The 22714-nt window shown below is 31.0% G+C and overlaps 2 protein-coding genes and 1 long non-coding RNA gene across 6 annotated transcripts; 1 reads left to right on the top strand and 2 right to left on the bottom strand.

Moving 5' to 3' along the window:
* Positions 1 to 6533: 6533 nt before the first annotated feature.
* LOC141452347 (uncharacterized) lies at positions 6534 to 13064 on the bottom strand. Of its 2 annotated transcripts, none has more exons than XR_012457323.1 (7): positions 12878 to 13064; positions 9909 to 9999; positions 9768 to 9826; positions 9238 to 9273; positions 8642 to 8750; positions 7793 to 7882; positions 6534 to 7534 (listed from the first exon to the last, which is right to left on the bottom strand). XR_012457323.1 is itself a non-coding variant. In XM_074124387.1 (7 exons), the coding sequence occupies exons 1-7, from the start codon at positions 12920 to 12922 to the stop codon at positions 7526 to 7528; spliced, it is 420 nt and encodes a 139-aa protein (XP_073980488.1). In that variant the 5' UTR covers positions 12923 to 13036; the 3' UTR covers positions 6534 to 7525. The 2 variants fall into 2 exon arrangements, 1 of the variants encoding a protein (XP_073980488.1); XM_074124387.1 differs by having other exon boundaries at positions 7793 to 7863; positions 12878 to 13036.
* On the top strand, positions 10966 to 12701 carry LOC141452353 (uncharacterized). Its single transcript, XR_012457339.1, has 2 exons — positions 10966 to 11063; positions 11343 to 12701. It is a non-coding gene; the product is annotated as an uncharacterized lncRNA (long non-coding RNA).
* Positions 13065 to 14371: 1307 nt separating the features above from the next.
* Positions 14372 to 22368, bottom strand: LOC141452344 (uncharacterized). Of its 3 annotated transcripts, XM_074124382.1 has the most exons (5): positions 22212 to 22368; positions 21046 to 21173; positions 18009 to 18205; positions 15979 to 16134; positions 14372 to 15703 (listed from the first exon to the last, which is right to left on the bottom strand). In XM_074124382.1, exons 1-4 carry the CDS (start codon positions 22233 to 22235, stop codon positions 16010 to 16012), a joined length of 474 nt encoding a protein of 157 aa, XP_073980483.1. In that variant the 5' UTR covers positions 22236 to 22368; the 3' UTR covers positions 14372 to 15703; positions 15979 to 16009. The 3 variants fall into 3 exon arrangements, with proteins under 3 accessions (XP_073980483.1, XP_073980484.1, XP_073980482.1); XM_074124383.1 differs by lacking the exon at positions 14372 to 15703 and having other exon boundaries at positions 15779 to 16134; positions 18000 to 18205; XM_074124381.1 differs by lacking the exon at positions 14372 to 15703 and having other exon boundaries at positions 15779 to 16134.
* Positions 22369 to 22714: the final 346 nt, after the last annotated feature.

Here is a 22714-nt window from a genome sequence, read left to right as displayed (position 1 = left end):
AGTAGATTTCTCCTGACGGACCTAAAACATCATTTTTTTTTATACAATTTAGGAAACTGATGAGTGAGGTTCAGTGACGTGTAAGCACGACTGATGATCACCAATAGTTAACTCCTTACTGTTTAACCTCTATTGGCAGATCTGATGTTTGGATGGCTCAAGATGTCAAGTTAATTGAAAGTGAATTTAATAATATGGTATTTGCGTACAGTAACAATTTGTTAAGTAAAGATATTGACAAAGTTATCAGTTCTAGTTATAATAATTAAAACTGTCCGGTAGGACAGTTGTATAAGGGTTGACCATCAAAAACTGCACGAAAAAGCGTAACGTTGAAAAACACCCAACTTTGACAATTTTTTTCTCTTTTTCTATAAAAGATGAAATTCCCAAATTTTCTTTAAATCTTACTCCAAACCCTCCTTTATAACTGTAATTTTTTTGCAACCACCCAGATCTAATAGGTTTCGAGAAAAAAGTTGCCGAAAATGAGCAAAAACGGCTTTTTCAAAAAATGTTCTTGTTCTTGTTCTTCTTGTTGTTGTTGTTCTTGTTGTTACCTTTTTTGTAAACAACGTAGCGCCTAAACGCGTGAACCGATTTTCATGAATGAGATGTCATTCGATTCAATATTTTATGTAGATGTGCCTTTTGGGGGTCCCGACGCTGTACATCGAATGGGAGAGGAGTTAGCCCCCTTTATGTAAGGCCCCCTCCAAAATTATTATTACTAATTACTCTGTAAATCTTGGCCCGATTTTGATAAAATTTGGTAGGATGATAGGGTTAGGGCTCCCCTACGTAACATTAAAGCGGCGATCAGCTCTTACACTTGTTAAGGGGAAGTATAGCAATCGTTTCAAATTATCGACACGTGAACCGATTTTTATGAATGAAGTGTCATTCGAATCGAAATTTTATACAGATTTGCACTTTAAAAGTCTCGGCACCGTGCCTCACAAGGAGGGGAGTTTGCCCCACCCAAATTATGCCCTATCTAAAACTATTATTACCAATATTTCTATAACGCTTAGTCCGATTTTGATAAAATTCAGCTCGAATAAGTGGTTGAAGCTCCTCTACGTTGCTGATTCTCTTGCTCCTACTAAGAGGAAGTACTGCAATCGTTTAAATTATCAATGAGTGAACCGATTTAAATCAATGAATTGTTCGATTAAAAAATCTTTGCCTCTTTGCCTTTTAGGGAGTACTGCAATCCTAGTTTATTTTTCTTACTCCTCTTAAAAGGAAGTACTGAAATCGCAGTTTAATTTTGCTATTTACGTACAAATACCTTCCTATGTTATTCAAAACGCTTTCTCAAAAAAATTGTTATTGAGGATGGTTTGGGAGCCGCAACTACAATCATTTTTTAAAAAGATCTCTCCAGTGGTAGTTAACACCTTATCAGGTTATAATGATAGAATTGCTTATTACAAATTTTAAAAAAATCTGTAAAGCAGATATGTAACTTTGTAAAATAGACAAAAAGGAAAATCTATCCAAAAGGTACAAAAATCTCCTTAACAAAAACTTACAGTTTAAAATGTTAAGTATAAGGGTTGATTAAACGCCAAAAGGTACACAAATCAGCGAGTACCCAACATTTCATTAATATTTAAGTAATTCTACTGCATTAATTTTCATTAATAAGTTATTTTTTAGAATTTATTAGATATCACAGACCCTTATGCTGGCCACTTCATTTATATTATTTTTTTGTTATAATTATGATAAATCATATATACGTACATGCATGTTAAAGTAAAGATAAAGTTAGAGTAGGCTACTGTCTTGAATTCGTCTTACCGAAATATTCGTGAGCACAATTAACACACAGTTAATAACAAGTAGATTATTAAACAATAATTATTCATTTCTCTATTGTAATTTAATTTAGTCCCCCTAATTTTACTTATAGTAAAATACTGGAATAATTAGCTGTCCTAAATATATGCATATCTTATTTACTTTATATTACATATATACAACATTGTGGGAAGAACACCTAGATGGAGAATGTAATTGAAGAAAACTATATTATTTGCGATAAAGCCAGATAATTATTACCTATTATTATAAACGTTTGACTACTTCATACAATAACAATTACTTTAATCGAAGAATGAACTTAAACCGACGATTTTTATTTAAGAAATAAAAATAAATAAATAAAATAAACAAAATCATTGATGTAAGTTGGTGTAAGCATTTTTTTAAACAAGGTTTTGAATTTTTTAGCCTCATATTTTTATTTTATTTTTTATAACGTTTTTCTTTTTAACCTGTAATTAATAGTTTGATTATTATAAATAACTAGATATTACAGTCAATCTACAGTGCTACTTGAACATAAATTTTGTAGACGAAAATGGCCAGCCTAAGGGTCTGTGATATCTAATAAATTCTAAAAAATAACTTATTAATGAAAATTAATGCAGTAGAATTACTTAAATATTAATGAAATGTTGGGTACTCGCTGATTTGTGTACCTTTTGGCGTTTAATCAACCCTTATACTTAACATTTTAAACTGTAAGTTTTTGTTAAGGAGTTATTATAGAAGTTTGTGTTATTTCAATTTTGATGACTCATATATATTATTTAACACTCATATTAACAAAATTAGAGCTGTCTGTCAGTTACGTTTAGCCTCCAAGCACCATACCAGACTATACATTAAAGGTGAAAAGTTTATTTTCGACAAAGAACAATGCCGTTGTTGCTCACTTGGACATAGAGAGGATGTTGTTCACTTTCTGGTAAACTGTCCTTTATATTCTACAGCTAGAACTAAATATTTAAGTAAATATATAAAGAATGTGGAAGACTGTAGTAATGTGATCACCATACTGGATATTGTTTCTATTGAACAACTCAATGATATTTACTTCTGTATTCATAGCAGCCTTAACTTAAGGAAATTAAAGTTACAAATTTAACTGATTAAAAAAAAAAAAAAAAAAAAATGTATTCATTTAGTATCCTGTGCTGGTTCATTTAGATTATTTTCTTGTAATATTATTATTATTATTATTATTACTAAGTATTTGTTTTATTTTATCTAAGTTATTATACTGATAAAGATGTTACTTTCTGTTTCTTTTTTATGTAATTTCATTTTTTGTTTTGTTTTATGTTCTTCAATTTTGTAAATACTTATGTAAATACTTTACCCAACTCCCTACAATAAGCCTCAGGCTTTAATGTAGTATAAAATAAATAAATAAATAGTTAACTCCTTAACAAAAACATACAGTTTTAAAAGTTAAGTATAAGGGTTGATTAAACGCCAAAAAGTTTTGTGTTCCTACATGGGGCAAACTCCTCCTAATAAAGATACACATTGTCGAAACCTATAAAAATGCAAATCTACATCACTTTTTGAAATAAATAACACTTCATTGAAGAAAAAAGGTTCATGAAACGATAATTTTAAATGATTGAAAAACTTCCCCTTACTAGGTGTAAGAGCAGAAAGTCGCTTTAATGGTACGTAGGGGAGCCCTAACCCTTTCATCCTGCCAAATGTTATCAAAATCGGGCTAAGATTTACAGAGTTATTTGTAATATAATAATTTTGGATGGAGCCCCACATACATGGGGCTAACTCCACTCCCGTAAGATATATAGCAACGTGACTCCTAAAAGGCACATCTACATAAAATTCCGAATCGAATGACACCTAATTCATGAAAATCGGTTCGCGCGTTTAGGCGCTACGTTGTTTACAAAAAAAGGTAACAACTAGAACAAGAACATTTTCTGAAAATGCCGTTTTTGCCCATTTTCAGACACTTATTTCTCGAAATCTATTTAATCTACGTTGTTGCAAAAAATTACAGTTATAAAGGACGATTTGCCCTATATTTTAAAGAAAATTTGGGAATTTTATCTTTTATAGAAAAAGAGAAAAAAAATTGTCAAAGTTAGGTGTTTTTCAACGTTACGCTTTTTCGTGCACTTTTTGACGATCAACCCTTATACAACTGTCCTACCGGACAGGTTTAATCAATTTGTCGCGTGTCTCAGCCTAACTTTAGGGGTTGGATGAAAATGTGATTTTGATTAGATTTAGTACAAGAGAAGAATGTGTGAGAAGAAGTTTTGATGAAATTTATTGCAGTTAAATTTAAAGGGTTTAAATATAAATGGTATGTAGAAGTCTTTATGAATAGTTAGGTTACTGGAATGGGAGTGTTTACGATGATGCGGAGGATTAGGAAGGGCTAGAAACAGCCGACGTTTATTCTGTAATATTAATAATATTATTACTTATTATTATAATAAACTCAGGTGAAGGGTTCGATTCCCCGCGGCTTGTTGAATCTACTCCTGAATGGCCTAAAAGGTAAATCCTTCCTCTCACAAGATTCAGGCAGTAAGTTTAAAGCTAAGGGTTTTTACCTCTTTTTGAGTTCAATGCGGTTAAGTATTGTATAGCGGTTCAAAATAAATCTCTCGTTCAAGTATAATACGAGGGGGTACCCAAAAATAACCGGAATTGCGTTGCCGCGCATGGAGCTTATGTAGTACGCATTTCTGCCGCTAGACATGTATAGCGCAATTCCTTGCCAGTTCAGTCCTGCCTGTGTTGTCTGCCTGGCTTGTTCTGTTCATCTGCAGTGATTGTTTTTACCAGCGCTGTTTTGTTCTTTTTTCGTTTTTTATGATGGCAAGTTTAAGTGAACAACGTGCAGCTCTGAAATTTTGTTTTCTACTCGGCAAAAATGCTGCAGAAAGTGTTTTAATGTTGAAAACAGCTTACAAAGATGACGCTTTGGGAAAAACTCAAGTATACGAGTGGTTTACTCGGTTTAAAAATGGCGACATGTCGATTGATGACAAACCTCGTTCTGGACGTCCATCAACTGCCCGAATCGACGAAAATGTTGAAAAAATTCGAGAGCTGGTGTTCACAGACCGTCGACAGACAATTGATCAACTGTCAGAGAATAGTGGGTTATCTTGGAGCTCGGTTCAGCGAATTTTAACGGAAGATTTGGGGATGAAAAGGGTTGCTGCCAAGTTTGTTCCTCGAGTTCTGACTGACAATCAAAAAGAACATCGAGTTGAAACATGTCGTGCTTTGAAACAACAGTTTGAAACTGATCCAGACTTTCTGTCAAAGGTCATTACTGGTGATGAGTCATGGTGCTATGGTTATGACCCAGAAACAAAGCAACAGTCGAGCCAATGGAAGACGTCATCTTCACCCCGACCAAAAAAATGTCGTCAAGTCAAGTCAAACATCAAAACAATGCTGATTTGCTTTTTTGATGCCAAAGGCGTAGTCCACTCAGAGTTTGTCCCCCCAGGTCAGACCGTCAATCAAACCTTGTATTTGGAAGTTTTGAAAAGATTGCGCAATAGTGTTCGCCAAAAAAGACCCGATTTGTGGCAAACAGGAGACTGGTTCTTCCACCACGACAATGCACCTGCACACACAGCCATCTCTGTTACACAGTTTTTGGCTAAAAATGGCATGGTTCCGCTGCCCCACGTACCTTACTCGCCTGACCTGGCTCCGTGCGACTTTTTCTTATTTCCACGCATGAAAAAGGGCATGAAAGGTCACCGATTTGACAACATTGAAGAGGTCAAGAAAAAAACGAAGAAGGAGCTGTCAGCCATTTCTAAAGATGACTACAAAAAATGTTTCGAACAGTGGAAACACCGGTGGGACAAATGTATTAGTTGTAATGGAGAGTATTTTGAAGGGGATAAGGTTGTTCTGTAAAAAATTTGTAAATAAATAGCTTTTAAAAAATAATTCCGGTTTTTTTTGGGTACCCCCTCGTAATGGTGATACTACAACAGTCCCCTGGTCAACAAGTATAATAAAACATATCTTAAATACTGCATAAACACCTTATAACGGCCACTAACTTAATTTTGGATTATAGTTTCTTAGGTCTTCATTTTTTTTCGGATTCTATAGATTTTCCAATTCTTCACCGATGAGAAATCTTTCCCAATAATTTATATTTCTCAACTACAGTTCCAATTCGTCTGCAAATATTGAAACCCATTTTTCTGTCCTCTAAAACATCTCGATCCTTAAAACAAAGGTTTGCTTGTAAAGAGAGAACAATCAGAAGGATAGTGGTAAAGGGCCTTAAAAGTCGAAGCGCACCCAAAATCCTCTAAAATATATTTGTTTGCTTTTTGAAATGTTTTCAAAATTATTTTTGGCAGCTTGATATCTAAGATCAATTTCCTTAAATAAATAAATAAATACAATTACAGGTGTAAAAAAAACGAGAAAAACTTAGAAAAATAATCGATTTAATTGGTTCTTACGGATGTAAAATTTATTAAGTTGTTCAAAGGATTCCACAATACACCTAATTGACGAATTTAGTTTGTGCAATACGGTTCTTTTGATGAATTTCATCATATATAAATTCATACGGTGAACAAAAAAGACCTGTATATATTCTTTATCCGTTCTCATACAACCTAAAATTAATAAATTTTAATTCTATGAAAATCAAACTTTCAAATGGGTTAATCGAAGGAAATTAAACCCTACAGAATTCTTAATATTTATTTACAAGATTAAATAAATGTATGTACAGTATAAAAATATTACAAATTTTCCTTATACAAGTTTAAGTATAAATTTAAAATGTTTAATACACAGTAAAGACGTAACAATGTACTGGGAATGAAAAATACAAATACCCTTTATAATAATAACAAAAGAGATGAATTTAATTTTTAGCTAATCAAGTATTTATATTATCTGGTAAGCCTAATCAAGATTATTGTGCTTCTCTTAAATAAATAGACGATCCACTATTGCTTAGGAGCCAAAAGTGAGGAACGTTATGCAATGAGCCATCCCGAGTGCACAAAAAATGGCAATTGTACTGCAAATTTAAGCTGGATTCGTTATTTTGCTAAAAACAAAACAGCCACAAAAAGTGGACGCGTATTAAAAATAATTGTTCATCTTTAGGGATCCCAGAATCATGTATTAATTGTGGAAATTATATTTCTTTTTCTCAATTGGAGTGAGAGTTTTGGGGTAAATACACCAAATGCATTTAGTCAGTCAAAATTGTTCGATGAAATAACTGTGACAATCCCTGATTGCGTCGTTGCTTCTTTTTAATGAAGTTATCTCTTCCAAAAAAAGTTGTGGTTGGGTCCCCTAGCAATCTGCTACGCCACTGCCCAAATAATGTTATTAACTATAGTTAAAAGTTAAGAGTAAAATACTAACATTTATTTGATCTGTTGCATTCACAACTGTCTAACTTTTACAAAATGGTAAGAATAATTTACCTGTTTAGTACAGGATTTGAAATATACAGCAATACTGCTATAAAAGCAGTTCTATTAAATTCTATAAATAAAACAAGTTAATACAAACGAATTTACATTCAATAAAACTGTCTTCATAAAACCAGAAAACGGCGAAACAAATCTTACTTCCTTGCTGTTTCTCAGATATTAATTTTGATGTGCTTTAATTTCTTGTCCCAAAAAATTTGTTTCAACGTTAAATTCTTCTTTGTTCAGTTTCGCTAAAAGTAAACAAACAAAAATCGAATATTTTTTTAGTTAAAATAGGGATAAAGTTTATCGAAATCAATTGTTACTTATTGAACACGAATCAGCCGAAATTACTTCTTTACATGAGAAAACCTGATACACAGAAAAATTATATATCACAGCTTCGGAAAGTCTGTCCTCATTTCAAACAAAGAATGTTCGACAATATGACCAAACAAATTAGTTGTAACAGAATTCCATCAAAATATAACTACTTGATATGGCAATACCTTTAAAAATTCTTCTTGTAAACATCTGGCAAGTTTAAAGCTCAGTTCACATTTTTCTTCACCATCTTTAACTGCAAAAATAAAGATAGACTAGATTCATTATTATGGATACTTATGAATTGTTAAATTAAAATATTTTATTGTATGATTTTTATGAAACATATTTAAGGAATCAGTACAAAGGATGACAAGCGTCAGCGATTTCAGCTAGAGTTCTCCGAAAATTCGCGATTTGTTATTAGTTATATCAGAATTAATAAGTTGAACCTACAACTCACGATTCTCTCTTAATTTTTGTAAAGTGTGTTAGTGACTTCAAGAGGTAGCAGGAACAGTTTTCTGAGTTTTATTTTTATTTTGGCGAACAATAAAAAATAAGTATCAATTGAACCTGAGGCGCCACGGTAGCCGAGAGGTTAGAGGTGAGACCTGCGAAGGTAATATGTATTGTGGTACTGTGCCCGATTCCCGGTTTAGGCCTTGGATTTTATTTAATGGTTAATAAAAAAAATTTATAGTAAAGTATGTTCGCTAGTCGCCTCCGTCCACGACATCTTTTACTTTTACTTAAGTTACTTTTACTTTAGCGATTACTTTACTTAAGTATCAATTCAACATTCCAATATTAACATGTTAAAAGAGCAACGATGATAAAACTGCTTATTAAAGACCAACACAGCTTCGATCCAATTCAGCCTTTCCACTGCTGCGTGACCAGAGCGTCTTTTTCAGACAGTCTTCTGCCAACCTCGATTGAATAAAACTATTTTTTTTTTGATCATCTGATCTAATTAATACACTCAGTCAATACATGGCATATTTAATATTTAAAATAATTTAAAAACTTACCAACATTTTGGCAAGTTTCAAGCACTTTTAGTGTTTTGTTCTGTTTGTCTTCATGAAATATTGTTTGATAACGTTTTATGGCAGACCAGTCAAGTTTGTTTCCTTTAAGCTACCGAAAAATGAAATAAAAAAGTAAAAATCATATATGAATAAATAATAAGAAAATAAAAATTGTAATTACTTTTTATGAAGAGTTTTAATTATATATATTTTATGGTCATTTTGTACTTGTAATTCAGTTCAAATTTCACAAGATTTATCAGGAACGAAGTGGAAAAAGCAAAAAGATAAACAAAATTAGCCCGCTCTTTATAGAAATATTTATATTGAGTACTTCTGAGGAACATTTGTTAGAATTATGTTGTAAATAAATAAGTAGTCATTTATTAAGTGCTTGCTTTACATTTAATAAATAATAATAATAATAATACAGCTTAACATATACATGTGACTAATCATATTTTCTTCGCCCTACGGAATTAGAACCAAAAGAACTAGATATAAGTTTACTAAATCCCTTGTTTCTTTTCAGCGCATAACCAAATTTGACTTAATCTTAATTAATTATGTTCAATAATGTCAATAACGTTACTTACATAACCCATACCTTCAGCGAAACAGGCTAACATACACTGAAATTAAATAATAAATAAATTAAAATAAATAAACAAGTTTAGATAAACATAACTAGTGGACTTACCATCATTATATGGACAAAAACATGTAGCTCACTTTTTACAAGTCTATAAATATATATCGTTAACTCTTAATCCAGAGTCAGGAACAATTTTATTTCTTGAACCGTGCCTCAAACAGTTCAAGTATTGTCCATTAATTTGTCAAAACTATAGATTTCTGATGATCAAATGAACGCATAGAATGTATAGCTTTCTTTGGGCAAATTCCTTAGATATAGTTATACATTTTACGCTACCAGCTTTATAAAAAATAATTTAAGTTATGAAAATATTTATGAAAAATAATAGACCTGTATTAGATCATAACTGGTATAAATTTGCATTAATAAAATTTGTTCCCATTAATAATACCCCACTGCTGCTAAAACTCAATAGCTTAATCTATTGCTTTAAATGAATTTGTAAATTACAAAAAGAAGATTGCTTACTTTAAATTGTCGCGGTGGCACATTTTTGTCGTCAGATAGGGACACTTTTTCCTCAGAACCTACAATTATTTTATTTTCTAAGTAAAATAACAAAACCTATTGCCTAAAAGTATAATTGTCTAAACAATAACAGCTACTCACGTTGTTCAAAGATGAAATCCTGCTTACATTTCTGTATGTATTTATTCTGCTTGACATACAATTCCTTAGGGATTACTTCTTTACCGCTAACCTATAATTTAAGAAAATTGGTATCCTTCTTTCTTTAAATAATTCACAATAAAAATGAACGCTAAAACAGTAATTGAGTTTAAAGGAAATAAAAAGAAAATAAATACTCAGGAAAGCACTGCATACAATTTTACTTCATTTGTTTGTTCGTATTATGGTGCTTAAACTACTAAATTGGTCCTACTTCAGCGCAAATTGGACTTGAAGCAGAGACCTGTAACTGTATTTAACTTAAACTGTTTTTATTCCACAATAAACTCGGCCATTAATGGAATTGTCTTACTGAGAAAAATATTAAAAAAGTTATTATTGACTTGCAAAGTACTAGATTTAACTTGAAGCATCTGAACACTTAAGTTGTAAGGTGTTCCATATCCATAATTTTTTTTAAATAAACTCTCTATCAAATAAAATTATAGAGTATTGTTCATCTTCTTTGTTGACTGATTCATTTATCTAAAAGGAAAAAAGATTAGTTCCAATTACAGTCATAATATTTTGTATTTATTTGTTTCCCAAGCTTTCACGACCTAGGAACTAAATCATTTTCAAGGCTGTGGTACATATTTTTTAAAGGAAACAGATTTTATTCTGTTAATTGATTTTATATTTAAAAAATAAGGTATGCATCCCTAAAAATAACGCATTTCCTAGTTCGGAAGCTGGGCAATAGAAAAAAATAAAAATAATGATCACTGAAATCAGCAATAAACTTCCTTTCCTTTGAACAAACATGTTATTTTGCGAACAATTAATAATTACAATGTTATTAATAATTGTTCATCTTTCATATGTATGTTTTTTTAATGTAATATGTTTAGAAGAATATCTTTTAAATCATTTTCTTAATTTATATTAAATGTTTCTCGAAGCTATTCGTCAATCTGATATTCTAGCCTAATTTCATTGGTACAACCAATCGTATGACCGTCACGCCACTTTTTATCTCATATGTGTAATATTCATTTTAATGTTATTGATGTTTACTACAATCAAACGTCTCTTGATTTAGATAAAACTGATTACGAATAAAAGACATCGTTACAATGTAAATCTGTTCATAAGGTAAGTCTGCCGTCACTTTCTATACGATCATTTATTGCGAAATATGAAGTTTTTGCTTCAAGAGAAGGTCCAATTAATTTAATTCTCAAATTCCGTCCATTTAGAACCATATTATTATTATTCTCCGTTCATTTATTATTATTTTTAAACTTGTAAAGAGTGTCAATGCCGGCAGATACCTTCTTACCATACAAGTTCATTTAATCATAATTTTTTTAAAAAAAGCATAGATTTTTATTTTTTAAATAGCAAGTCCGTTTAATGTATTATTATTTTCAGCAGTCACACTGACCATAGTGAGGCTGCTAGGAATAGACAAGAGAAGATATAAAAAAATCTTGCCTGGACCAGATCCTGGGCGTTAGGCTATCGAATGAGCACACAAGCAGTAGGAAAAACTACCTAAATTCATCTTTAACTAGTCTATAACAGTTTGTTTAGCAACTTATACTTGTCTATGGTGTCCTATATTTTTCTATTTGTAATTGCTTGTAAGAACTATTTATTTATCCAGAATATGTGAATCTCACTTAATATATTAAAATCTTTGGAACTTTGAGGCCAAAGGAGATTGTAGCACAGAAGAAACTGATAGGAAAAGTCCTCAACCTTTTTAGAAGGGGAGGTTTCAATTATTAGACTTAAAAAGGGAAAGGCACATTAAGTCTCTTGAGGCTGCGGTGCCGTGGGGCATAGGTCCCGTCCTGTTTTCTAATCTTAATCTTAATATATTAAAACAGGCTCACTCGCAACGTAATAAATAAAATCCGTACGAATATATATTGGTTTAGTGACCGTAAAATATTAAATTAAAGATTCAAATTGGCGAGGAATCGGTAATTGTATTATATTTATTTATTTTTATTTTTGTATTACCGATTTTAAATTTTCTAAATTGTTTGTATTTTTGTATTTGTCATATCCAGGCCCTGAAGAAGGCAATATATTTGTTGAAACGTTGGGAAAAAGACTTGTTGTTTATATTTGGACCGATTCCTCGCAAATTTGAATCCTTAATTTAAAAATATAAATCGTAAATTAATATAACCAATCCGTATGAATTCCAATTGAAGTAACAAAAACCAGGATTAAGATTGGCTAAATTCTAGTGTAGAGCTAACCGTAACTTGTGTCCAACATGACATCAATGTGAGGATTTAGCGCAAATTCTAGTGGAATGTGAAAAATGCAAAAGCAAAAGAGAAAAGTTGTTCAATTACCTTCATAAAAGGATATTCAGCTCCTTATAATACGTACATTGGTAGCATCCAGGAAAAAAAGAAAGAAAAGCAATTAATCCATTTTATCAATTTCCAAATAAAGTAATTACTTTTAAAGAACGAAGTTAGATCAATTTGTTTTATTTGGAAAATATAAATAAACAACAAACAAACAAAAAATCGATTAAATAAATTTTCTCATATTCACATTTGTAACTTTATTTTGTTTAATTTATTAAACTGGTATTTTCACAACCGCTCTTTATCCCTTGTATGGAAAGAAGCTTGTGACTGTTTGAGAAGTATCGGTGAATAGATGCTTACTTTTGCAGCATCACTCTAATTGTATCACTACAGTCTTACTACAATTAAGTCGGAAGAAATGTTAATAAAAAAAAGGACAAAAGCAAAAAAAAAATGTTATTTAGGTTGGTTCATTTTAACTAGGTATCCATAATCCTTTCTATCCGTTTTGCTGATTTTAATTCCAGCTCAAACCAGTTAGTCTCATTTTTTAAAAAACCGACTTCTCGCAACTTCTTCTTAGATAGAAGTTTGAGATATAAAAATAGGCGCAATCATATTTATACTTACAATGTTAATTACCAGTGTAAACAATAACACGTAACATTTGCACATGTTTAAATTTAAGGAGAAATGTTATCAGTTTAACAGCTGTTTGTAAACTAGATAAACTCTTCTACAACTGAATGTAATTCGATAAAACCATTTGGATTATATTTACTATCACAATGACTTGAAGGTCATTTTTATTTACAACGCTGAGAATAATATAATAAATAGCTGGAATCTCTTCATGCATTAGCATCACCAAATGTTCTGAGTAGTTGGCTGCACATTTATTTATGAATTGAAAACAAGATTTTTAACCAAATTATTCCTAAATATCTCAGATGTGAACCCGCCCATTTTGAACATATTTATCCCAAATTGTGCTCAAAACTTGTCGGATGGACAAAGAAACCATGGACCCATGTCTGTAGCCAAGTGAATCTTTACTTTATTTAAATAAAATTCCTCCTAACGAACTCCTTCGAACATCGCTTTTATTTGTGTCATGGTCATAGAACAATGGTATGAGAATTTGTTTGAAGATTCCTCATTGTAGTGGAACTCCCTTTAAAACTTTATAATAATTTAGCAGTAAATCATAATATTTTTCAAAAATACATGCAAAAATGTTTTATAAAAGAAGTGTAAATTAACAATCATTGAAAACTGTAAAACCTTAATAAAAGATTCCTAGAAGATCTTATTCTTTCTGAGCAAGAACGGTGAGATTCGCTGTCCGACATCCGACGAATTTCTGGCTGGATACTGGACAGAGCCATTAAATTTAATAGTTTTTTCAGTTACACTCAAGGCGCAAAACTGAAGAATGGTAAAAGTAATAAGAAACTATAATTTTCTGGCTATAAATAAATAACTATAAATGATTAATACAGCTTACTACAGGTAAGTACTTTGTGAATCAAATAAGGCACTGGGTCGCTATGAAAAGTGAACACTCCCGCAATCTATCGTGCAAAGACGAAACTATACTTGTCTTCCCTAGGCTTTTAATTTTATTTATTTTATTATATAAGACTGAGAGAGAGAGAGAAGACCTATATCATTTTTTAGGAAAGAAGGGTGCCTAGAAGCTTGGGAGGTTTTGTGAAAGATTTTCAATTTTAACGATTAGATTTTTTTTTGTACTGATGGTTTCAAGTTTCAACATCTTACATTCAAAGTGTTTCATAAATCGTTATTTTTCTTCTTAGTGAAGCTTGCACCAATTCCATGTTCAGTGAAATGGCTAGTAGTTGGAGTGAGCGAATCTTGAGCTTGTAGTTGGAGTGAGCTACTGTTTTTTATCCCAAGCTAGGGATAAAAATTTGATTGTGGGCAACATTAAAAAACTCTTATTTGAAAGTGTCTTGTTTAAGTTGGGAGGTTTATTTTAAAATTTTAACAGATACTTCTTAAAAATCAGAATGCATATTTATTGTACCATTTAAAGAAAACAGTTTAAAAGAAAATGGTTAATCATTAAGATAAGATGTTTTTTAAGAATATAATGCACATTTATTTAATGTAAAACACAATTCAAATTTTTATAAAAGTGATATAAAATATCATATTCTCCCTTTTTTTAAAAAATACAAATTTTAATTTTCTTAGGAAAACATAAAATACAAAAAAGGGAAATAAAAATAAATGGCATTTAAAAACCATATGATATTGAATTCAAAAAAGATTTAAGTTTCCCAACCTTGTTTAATTTTGATTTTAAGCTCACTTTTGTAGCTTACTCTTGTTCCTTAACCATCTGCTTTAATAAATGTATTTTACTGCTGTTAAATTGTATCTTAATTTACTTGCTGTTTTGCCCAGCTTCTGATGTTATCATGCATATCCATTAGTATGTTTAGAACATTAATGTCTTTAATATTCTGCTCTTTTAAGTCTACAAATTGCAACGAACAACTAATTAACAAAGAGAGAAAATTCTTGTTCTTGTTTATGTTGGAATTTCACTTAAGATCATTCACTACGGATACAATGTGCAGACAAATTTATAATTGCTTTCTTGTTTAAGTAATGTTTTGGCAGGACACAATAAAAAAAAAAAAAAAATTTTTTGTTTATACATACTACATTTTTTTTTTTTTATTTATAATATACTTTGCAATATTTCAAAGGAAAAAAAAAATTGAAAGCTGAAGCACCATCTGGTACAAGCTAAACGGACGGACTTTTCATAATAAAAAGTAATCTCTTAAATTAGTGAAGGGCCAAATAACTTCCATTTGAGGCGGACAAATCCTGGATTTAAACAATAACTTTCTACAGCAGTCCGTCAGCAATGGGTGGATACGAAGAATCTACTCAGCTACTTCACTTGATGGTGCTAACTTCAATTTTCTAGTGACATCCAAAATTCAACAAACCATGTAATGGTATTTTCCAAATGTTCAAAACTTTTATTTTTATCTATAGGGATTTCTATGGTTATAATTTTATTAGTTTTGAATAAATAATTTTGATAAATGAAAACTGTATTTTTAAAATAACTCGATCAAAAGTCAAAATTTCAAGAGACTGATATTTCTCTGCTCCTTAGGAAAACTTATCCTGAATTGTTGAAAAATATTATAAGAAAACCGTTGTTAATTAATGATTTTGGGGGATAATGGGGTGCGCTCAATAAAATCATAAACAAATTTCTTGCTTCATATTCAACGTTTCGGTAAATACGAGTAAATTACCTTCTTTAGGGTATTGTAAAATTTGTGGAGTTTAATCCGGATGGAAATTTGACAAAAGGATTTGATCGTAGGCTGCCATTTACCCGGGCGTACTTAGTATTTTTGGATGATAGAAGCTCTGGATCAAGAGAAAAGTAAGCTGTGTCATCTGTCAAAGAGGGAACGATTATGTAAAAGAATTGTGGAACATGTAAAATTTATTATATGTATATTGTTATCCCTGTTTTAAATACATTCAAAAATTATTATTGAAAATTAAAATGTTGGAGATCTTCTATCCATTTTAATTTGATCTTCAGAAGATAGAAATGGTTTTTAAGAAGTGTGCATATCTTAGTAGAATGTGAATGATAAGTAAATATAAACGAAAGAAAACAACAAAGTTTATTGAAGAAAACCATAATTTAACATAGATGAACTTACTTTCAACATTTATATGCACTTTTTAAAATAGTTAACCACAAAGGGAGGCTATCGTTCCAGCACAAATTGCTAGCTGAGGGATTAAAGGCGGTTCAGTCGTAGGAGGAAGCGTTGGTCGCGGGGCCTCAGGTACAATCGGTCGCGCTATCCCTGATCCTGGAAAAAAAAATCACTCGGATCATTTGAGAAAAATCGGAGAACAAATTGTTTTGTTTGAAATAAAATTTTACAGAATGGATACTCAAGCCAGCAAGGTAAGTGAGGGATTTAGTAGCTTTTGAAATCCTTTTATGTATTATTTATTCGTTTCACGTTTACATGGATTCATAAAACCAATCATCGTCGATAATAATAGCTAAATTAAATGAAAATCTATTTAGTTGGATGTATTATATACTATAGCGACGCGTGACTGTTACATGGGCCGCTGAAATCAAAATAGATTACAAAGGGCAGAATGGACTTCGGAGAGCCAGCTCGTTCTGGTTTATCCTCTGCAATATTTCAAAGGAAAAAAAAAATTGAAAGCTGAAGCACCATCTGGTACAAGCTAAACGGACGGACTTTTCATAATAAAAAGTAATCTCTTAAATTAGTGAAGGGCCAAATAACTTCCATTTGAGGCGGACAAATCCTGGATTTAAACAATAACTTTCTACAGCAGTCCGTCAGCAATGGGTGGATACGAAGAATCTACTCAGCTACTTCACTTGATGGTGCTAACTTCAATTTTCTAGTGACATCCAAAATTCAACAAACCATGTAATGGTATTTTCCAAATGTTCAAAACTTTTATTTTTATCTATAGGGATTTCTATGGTTATAATTTTATTAGTTTTGAATAAATAATTTTGATAAATGAAAACTGTATTTTTAAAATAACTCGATCAAAAGTCAAAATTTCAAGAGACTGATATTTCTCTGCTCCTTAGGAAAACTTATCCTGAATTGTTGAAAAATATTATAAGAAAACCGTTGTTAATTAATGATTTTGGGGGATAATGGGGTGCGCTCAATAAAATCATAAACAAATTTCTTGCTTCATATTCAACGTTTCGGTAAATACGAGTAAATTACCTTCTTTAGGGTATTGTAAAATTTGTGGAGTTTAATGTTAAGCTAGGTTATATCATCATAACTGGTCCATTAAAAGAAAACTTGTATCATCTGTTAAGTTAAATAAATTCTGTGTCCTGCATTGCTAAATGAAAAACATGCTAAAACCATTAAAAAAAAAAATTACTATATCTTTTAAGTACATTGCAAAATCCCTGCGTGAATGGTAAAGATGGACCTTCGATACGAATTTAATTAGAAAATTTTTGTATGATTCACTCATTGGAATTACTGTGTAATTCAATCGAAAAACAGTGCTACCTAAGTTATTTTTATGGATGTTTGATGTATTTTAGAATATTATGTGCCCTGATGAAAAATGAAATAGAAAAATTAATATTTTAATTTCATAATGATTTATTATTGCTAAATGTTTTTAGTATTTTTAGGTAATAGAGTGTATCTTGTTGAAGATGGAAGATTAGTGAATATCAAATCCAGATCCTGCTCAACCACGATAATCTAACTGAAGAGAATTTATTTACCATTACATATCTTAAGGAGATTTTTACTTTAATGTTGTACTATAATAAAACCAGGTAAACACTACACTTTAGAAGTGGTTATAGTCTTTGCCGCCAGAATGTGTCACAAACCTTAGTTTTGTTCATCCCACCAAAAATTATACCACAATTAAGCACACTTTCTTAATTGAACTTTTCCTATTTCTCCTCGGAACTTTTCCTATTTCCGTCCACTTTCTGCATTTCTCATTTCTCCTATAATTATCTCTTCCTTTTTGCTCTCATTGATTCAGCAGGATTGCTAACAGCATATATCAGTTCCTCAAAAAATGATGGCAATTTTATTTAAAGTAGAATTAAGATGAAATAATGTAAACATTAAAAAAAATGGAAATAAAAGGATTGGGAATCAATTAAACAAGTGATAATCAGAAAGAGTACTTCATTAACCGGCAAGGGAGGCTATAACTCCTGGAGATATTCTAGATTCTTGTTCCGTATGGTATCCAGTATCATCAGCTTTGTATTTCACTGTGTGCTCCGTCTTCTTGTCTGGAGAAAGCCATTTGACCAGACCAGTTACTGTCCAGATTCCATTTACAAATTCACCTTTTTCTTCGCGCACTGTTTGGTCGTCTGTAGCATACCTGAAAAAAGGAGAGAGCTTCGCTACAATACTGCTAATTATTGAGAAAGACATCTTCTACTATTAATTTGGGACATTACTTGACTAGATTATGACTGATTTTCTGCTTTTAAAGAGATGATAGCAAGTTAGCTTTTAATATTAGTAATTACTATTGTAATTCATGAACATGTTACTTAAAACAAAATATTACCACTTTTAACATAGATAATTCTTGATCTTGGAAATATTACCAATATCTCTCTAATATTACTTAGTAATATCATTAAGTTTTGATTTATACTTCGCAAGAGGTATATGTAAATAAATATATAAAATTTTATTGTATGATATTAGATGAGGCCACAATTATTTTGCATGGATGAGATTTCGCCTAATGATAAAACTTGCCACTCTAGAAGGTTACTCCTTCGATTAAGGACAACATTAATGAGAATAGTTGTGAAGTAGGTAATTAAAAACAGAATTCTTGCATTAGTAATTTTAGTTAGGATTTTAATTGGTGCGCTTCTGCATCTTTAAGGCTGAAATGGCAAATAGTAGCGCGGATGGCCTTGGCTCGAGATAATAATCTCATCCAATACGAGAATTTACCATAATTTACTGACAAGTTGTCAATAAAAGACAGCCTTCTGATTTTTAGTTGTGATCTGTAATGAGATACATGAATGATAAATTAGATTATTATAACCACTGGAAAAGATTGCAACTGTTGGATCTAAGTAAAGAAAAATTATAATAATTAGGCAAATATCTCCTAAAACCTTAGACGAACTATTAGAGTACTGTTACTTTGGTCGTCAGTGATATAGATTCACAAATGAAACTTATCGAATCTCTTTTAAACTGGTAAAACTATTTTGGAACATTTATTTTATTTTCATCCAAGTTGGTTAATGTTATGAGACTACTTCTTCACAAAAATCAAAAAAAAGATTTATCCATTGTAAACATATACGAGTATCTATGGTTTGATCTAACAGGCGATTGGAGCAGATTCAAAGTGGCGACAATTACACAGTATATTAAAAGTAAGGGAAGCGTTTTCCATTTTTATTTTCAATAATAATTTTATTGCAACATTATAGTTATTTTTTTCAAAACATTGAACTGCGACAAATTCAAAACGCGCTTTAGGTTAAAGTTTACGAAATTTTGCTTTAAAAAAGAAAAATCGCCACGCCACTTATTCTCTGCTATCTTTTGCACGATCAAAATAACTGCACAAATTAATTTATAGTTAGCAACTAGTCGGAGGTTTTCCACGGTTTAATGATTTTTTAAAAAAATAAAACGTTTAAATAAAATAAGTGCCACTGTAATTTTTATTTTCCAAAAATTAGATAATTCACGCACGTCCTTCGTTCCAACACATCTCAATGTGAATGCGTTAATAGACGTCCTTGTTTAGTTTAATTCTATAGTTCCCAAGTGAATGGCAAATGAGTAGAATGCACGAATCTCCGCATTAATCTGTGAATATTTAGGTGAAGAATCAAATGATTCCTAGAACATCTTAATGCCAAATGCAAAAAAAAAAAAGTTAATTTTTCTAAAACTTTTTTTTTACCTTTAATCGAAAGTAGTCGTGCAATTTAAAACATAATTTTTTCAAAACTTCAAGGGCATTTTATATTTTACTAAATAAAGTTAATAATCAAAAATTAAAAACGTAATGTTAATAATAATAATATTATTATTGTTAAGACGCGTTAACATCTGAGAAGCACTACCCATCACTGAACAGCAAACTGTTCTCTCGTACTTCATTTTGTAGTTTTGGTTTCAGTGATTTTCGAACAGTTTTCTGTCCCAGTCTGTGTTATCCTGTTACTGAAATTCGAAATTAACTAAGAATGTCTGTACTGTCCTGTAAATAACGCCAAATTTTTGGCATTTCTGGTGTCATTTGTGCATTTCCAGATACTACCAAAGCAATACTTAAAAAAAAAAAGTCATTTTAACAAAAAACGACTAATTCATTGAGGCTGCTAATTGTTTTTGTAGTTCCTTAAAATAAATTTTTTATTCGCAACAGATGATAGTACTGAGCTTACATTACGTGAACTAGGTTTGCTGTTAAAAAGAGCGAAGTTCATGTTCTTTGATTTTTTTTGTCTTAATCAGTAGAAAGAGAAAACGTGATCTTTGCCATGTGTAAGTCAGTCTCCGGGTAAAGAGGTTATTGAACTTTTTTATGGTAAAGAGTACCAAGTTATCCACTGTGAAATTTTTATTTGGCAATATCTTTTCTGGCTGCAGCCAATTACACAAAATTGCAATAATTCAATTTGCATAATGCGTAGAAGTTTTTTTTTGCCGATATGAGCGTTTAAATTATCAAGACACAAATTAAAAATGGAAGAAAGTTATAAGTTGCATTCAATTGGACAATTAATATGCTAAGTTTAAAGATAATTTAGATAGATTAACTAAACAATTAGAAATAATCAAGAATTTTTTGCGATTTTATTAGAGTAAAGAAAGTTAAGTAAAGAATAAACTATTAGAAAGAAAATATTTAATTATTTCAATTGATTGGTTTAAAAAAAAAAATTATTTCGATTATTTTTTATTAATTGGATTCAGGCGTTGAAAGTCATTGAACCACAAATTAGTTCTGAGGAGTAGAAGTGACCTGAAAAAGTGTAGTATGTGATCTAGAATTTTGCCAATTTCATCAGACAAAAAATAGAGAAAACTGCTGGAATTTAAATTGAATGTATTTCTGTAATGTTAAAGGATAACATTATTATTTGAGTGGTTTAAATATGTAAAAAAACTAAACTTATCTATACATTCTGCAATATGGATTGATGGAAATATCTAATTACAACTTACATAAATTTATATCCATCTTGTCCATAGTTTTCGTTGACGTAGCTTATTAGGTTTACTGCAGTGTTTACTATTCCTTGGACAGGACGTAGCAGCTGGAGTGATGCTCTGCCAACTAACAACAGTAGTACCTGGGAAATATCAAAAACTAGATATTTCTTTAGCTCATCTTATAGTCCATTTTGTAAAAAGTAATCGCTGGACTTTTATCATTTATTTTAAGAAATCATTTCATTAGAAAAATTATAAGATCATGTTTTAAATTATACTTTAAAAGTTTTGATTGAAACCGTTAGATCAGAGGTCGCCAAAGTGGTCTATATAGACCCAGGGGTCTATTTAACAAAAGTAGGGGCCGATCTGAGCCAGGGGGTCGATTAGGGGTCTTATTTATAATTACTTATTATTTAATAAATATTAAGGTATTTAAATTTCAACATTAAGATATTTTTCTTAAAACTATTGTTACACAATGTAAAATTACTTTAATAAATGTTTAAAATCATAAAATAAATATACAAACACAGTACCTAATTTCTAATAGATACTTTTATTTTAATTAACTGAAAATTACTTTTATTGGGGTCGATGGAGATTTCGAATAATTATATAGGGGTCCATAATCGAAAAAGTTTAGCGACCCCTGCGTTAGATGGTGGTCTAATTATTTGGCCTCCAGCTATCGGATGCACTTAATTTTCAAAAAGACATGTACACATTAGTATTACTTTAAATAACGTCACAATAATAAAGTGATTTTTTTTTTTTTTTTTGTAAGACAAGACAACATCATAGTTCATTGTAGTTCGGGGCAATGTTTACTCGTTACAGACAACACTGGGAATCCAGTGAGTTGTAAGTAACTCCTAAGAAGAGAAATACTAAGGGTCAGCAGCTGGATTCGAACACTGGGAATCCAGTTTACTGTAAACACTGAGCTTATCCCCTCTCTTGCAAAGTCAAAATTATAAAAATTTCAAGATTGGATAATTTGAGTTATTTGAGCAATGGAAATATGATTTATTGAAAAAAGGATAGCTTGACATAGACTTGTAAGACAGCTCGAACGAATTCTCATAGAGGAAAGAAAAACAAAAATAACAGAAACTAGAAATTATTATTCTCTGATTATAAAGTAAAATTATGGTAACATTTGAATGAATACTTACAAAGGCGGTCAGTCTGGCGATCATGTTGATGTAATCACATAAATGCAAACCGTTTGGATACAGTGTGTACCTCGTGTTGGACTACACCAACGTCTTTATCTTGGATGAATCCCCCTCCTGGTTGTTGACGTTTTGCACATCACTAGTGAAGGTATCTTCAGTTTCAGGAAGATAGAAGGAGTACAAGGACTTCTTCTTTATTATTTTTTTTTTTATATCATTTAATCTATTAAATAAATAGACAAATTCCTTCAAGAATCGAATTTTTCTTTGTTTCAGTTGCTTATATCACCTAGGATCCGATTCAACTGGAATTACTCTCGGTACAACCATTAGTTATAAGTGCCCTTATTCTGAGCTAAGAAAGTGGGCTACTCATTGATGTTTTTCAGCAAAGGCAAGGTTTCATCTAGAACACTTGGCTATAGAAGAGTAAAATATTCTTTTTGAATGCCATCGTATTATCATCTCAGGTTATGAAAATAAGTACTTTCCTCCGAAGT

The sequence above is a fragment of the Rhodnius prolixus genome, unplaced genomic scaffold (assembly GCF_049639745.1).
Source record: "Rhodnius prolixus isolate KJV_2025 unplaced genomic scaffold, Rpr scaffold_3, whole genome shotgun sequence".
Classification (NCBI taxonomy): Eukaryota; Metazoa; Arthropoda; class Insecta; order Hemiptera; family Reduviidae; genus Rhodnius; species Rhodnius prolixus.
This window is presented reverse-complemented; position numbering and strand designations above follow the sequence as displayed.

Bases quoted from the DNA above. Each gene is read 5' to 3' on its own strand.
- LOC141452347 (XM_074124387.1), bottom strand. From the start codon at position 12,922: ATGTGCAAATGTTACGTGTTATTGTTTACACTGGTAATTAACATT. The intron at 9,827-9,908 runs GTGAGTAGCTGT...AAATAATTGTAG, and splicing joins GGATTTCATCTTTGAACAAC to GTTCTGAGGAAAAAGTGTCC. The intron at 9,274-9,767 runs GTAAGCAATCTT...ATTTAATTTCAG, and splicing joins TGCCACCGCGACAATTTAAA to TGTATGTTAGCCTGTTTCGC.
- LOC141452344 (XM_074124382.1), bottom strand. From the start codon at position 22,235: ATGATCGCCAGACTGACCGCCTTT. The intron at 18,206-21,045 runs GTAAGTTGTAAT...TCCTTTTTTCAG, and splicing joins CAAGATGGATATAAATTTAT to GTATGCTACAGACGACCAAA. The intron at 16,135-18,008 runs GTTAATGAAGTA...TTTTTTTTCCAG, and splicing joins AGTTATAGCCTCCCTTGCCG to GATCAGGGATAGCGCGACCG.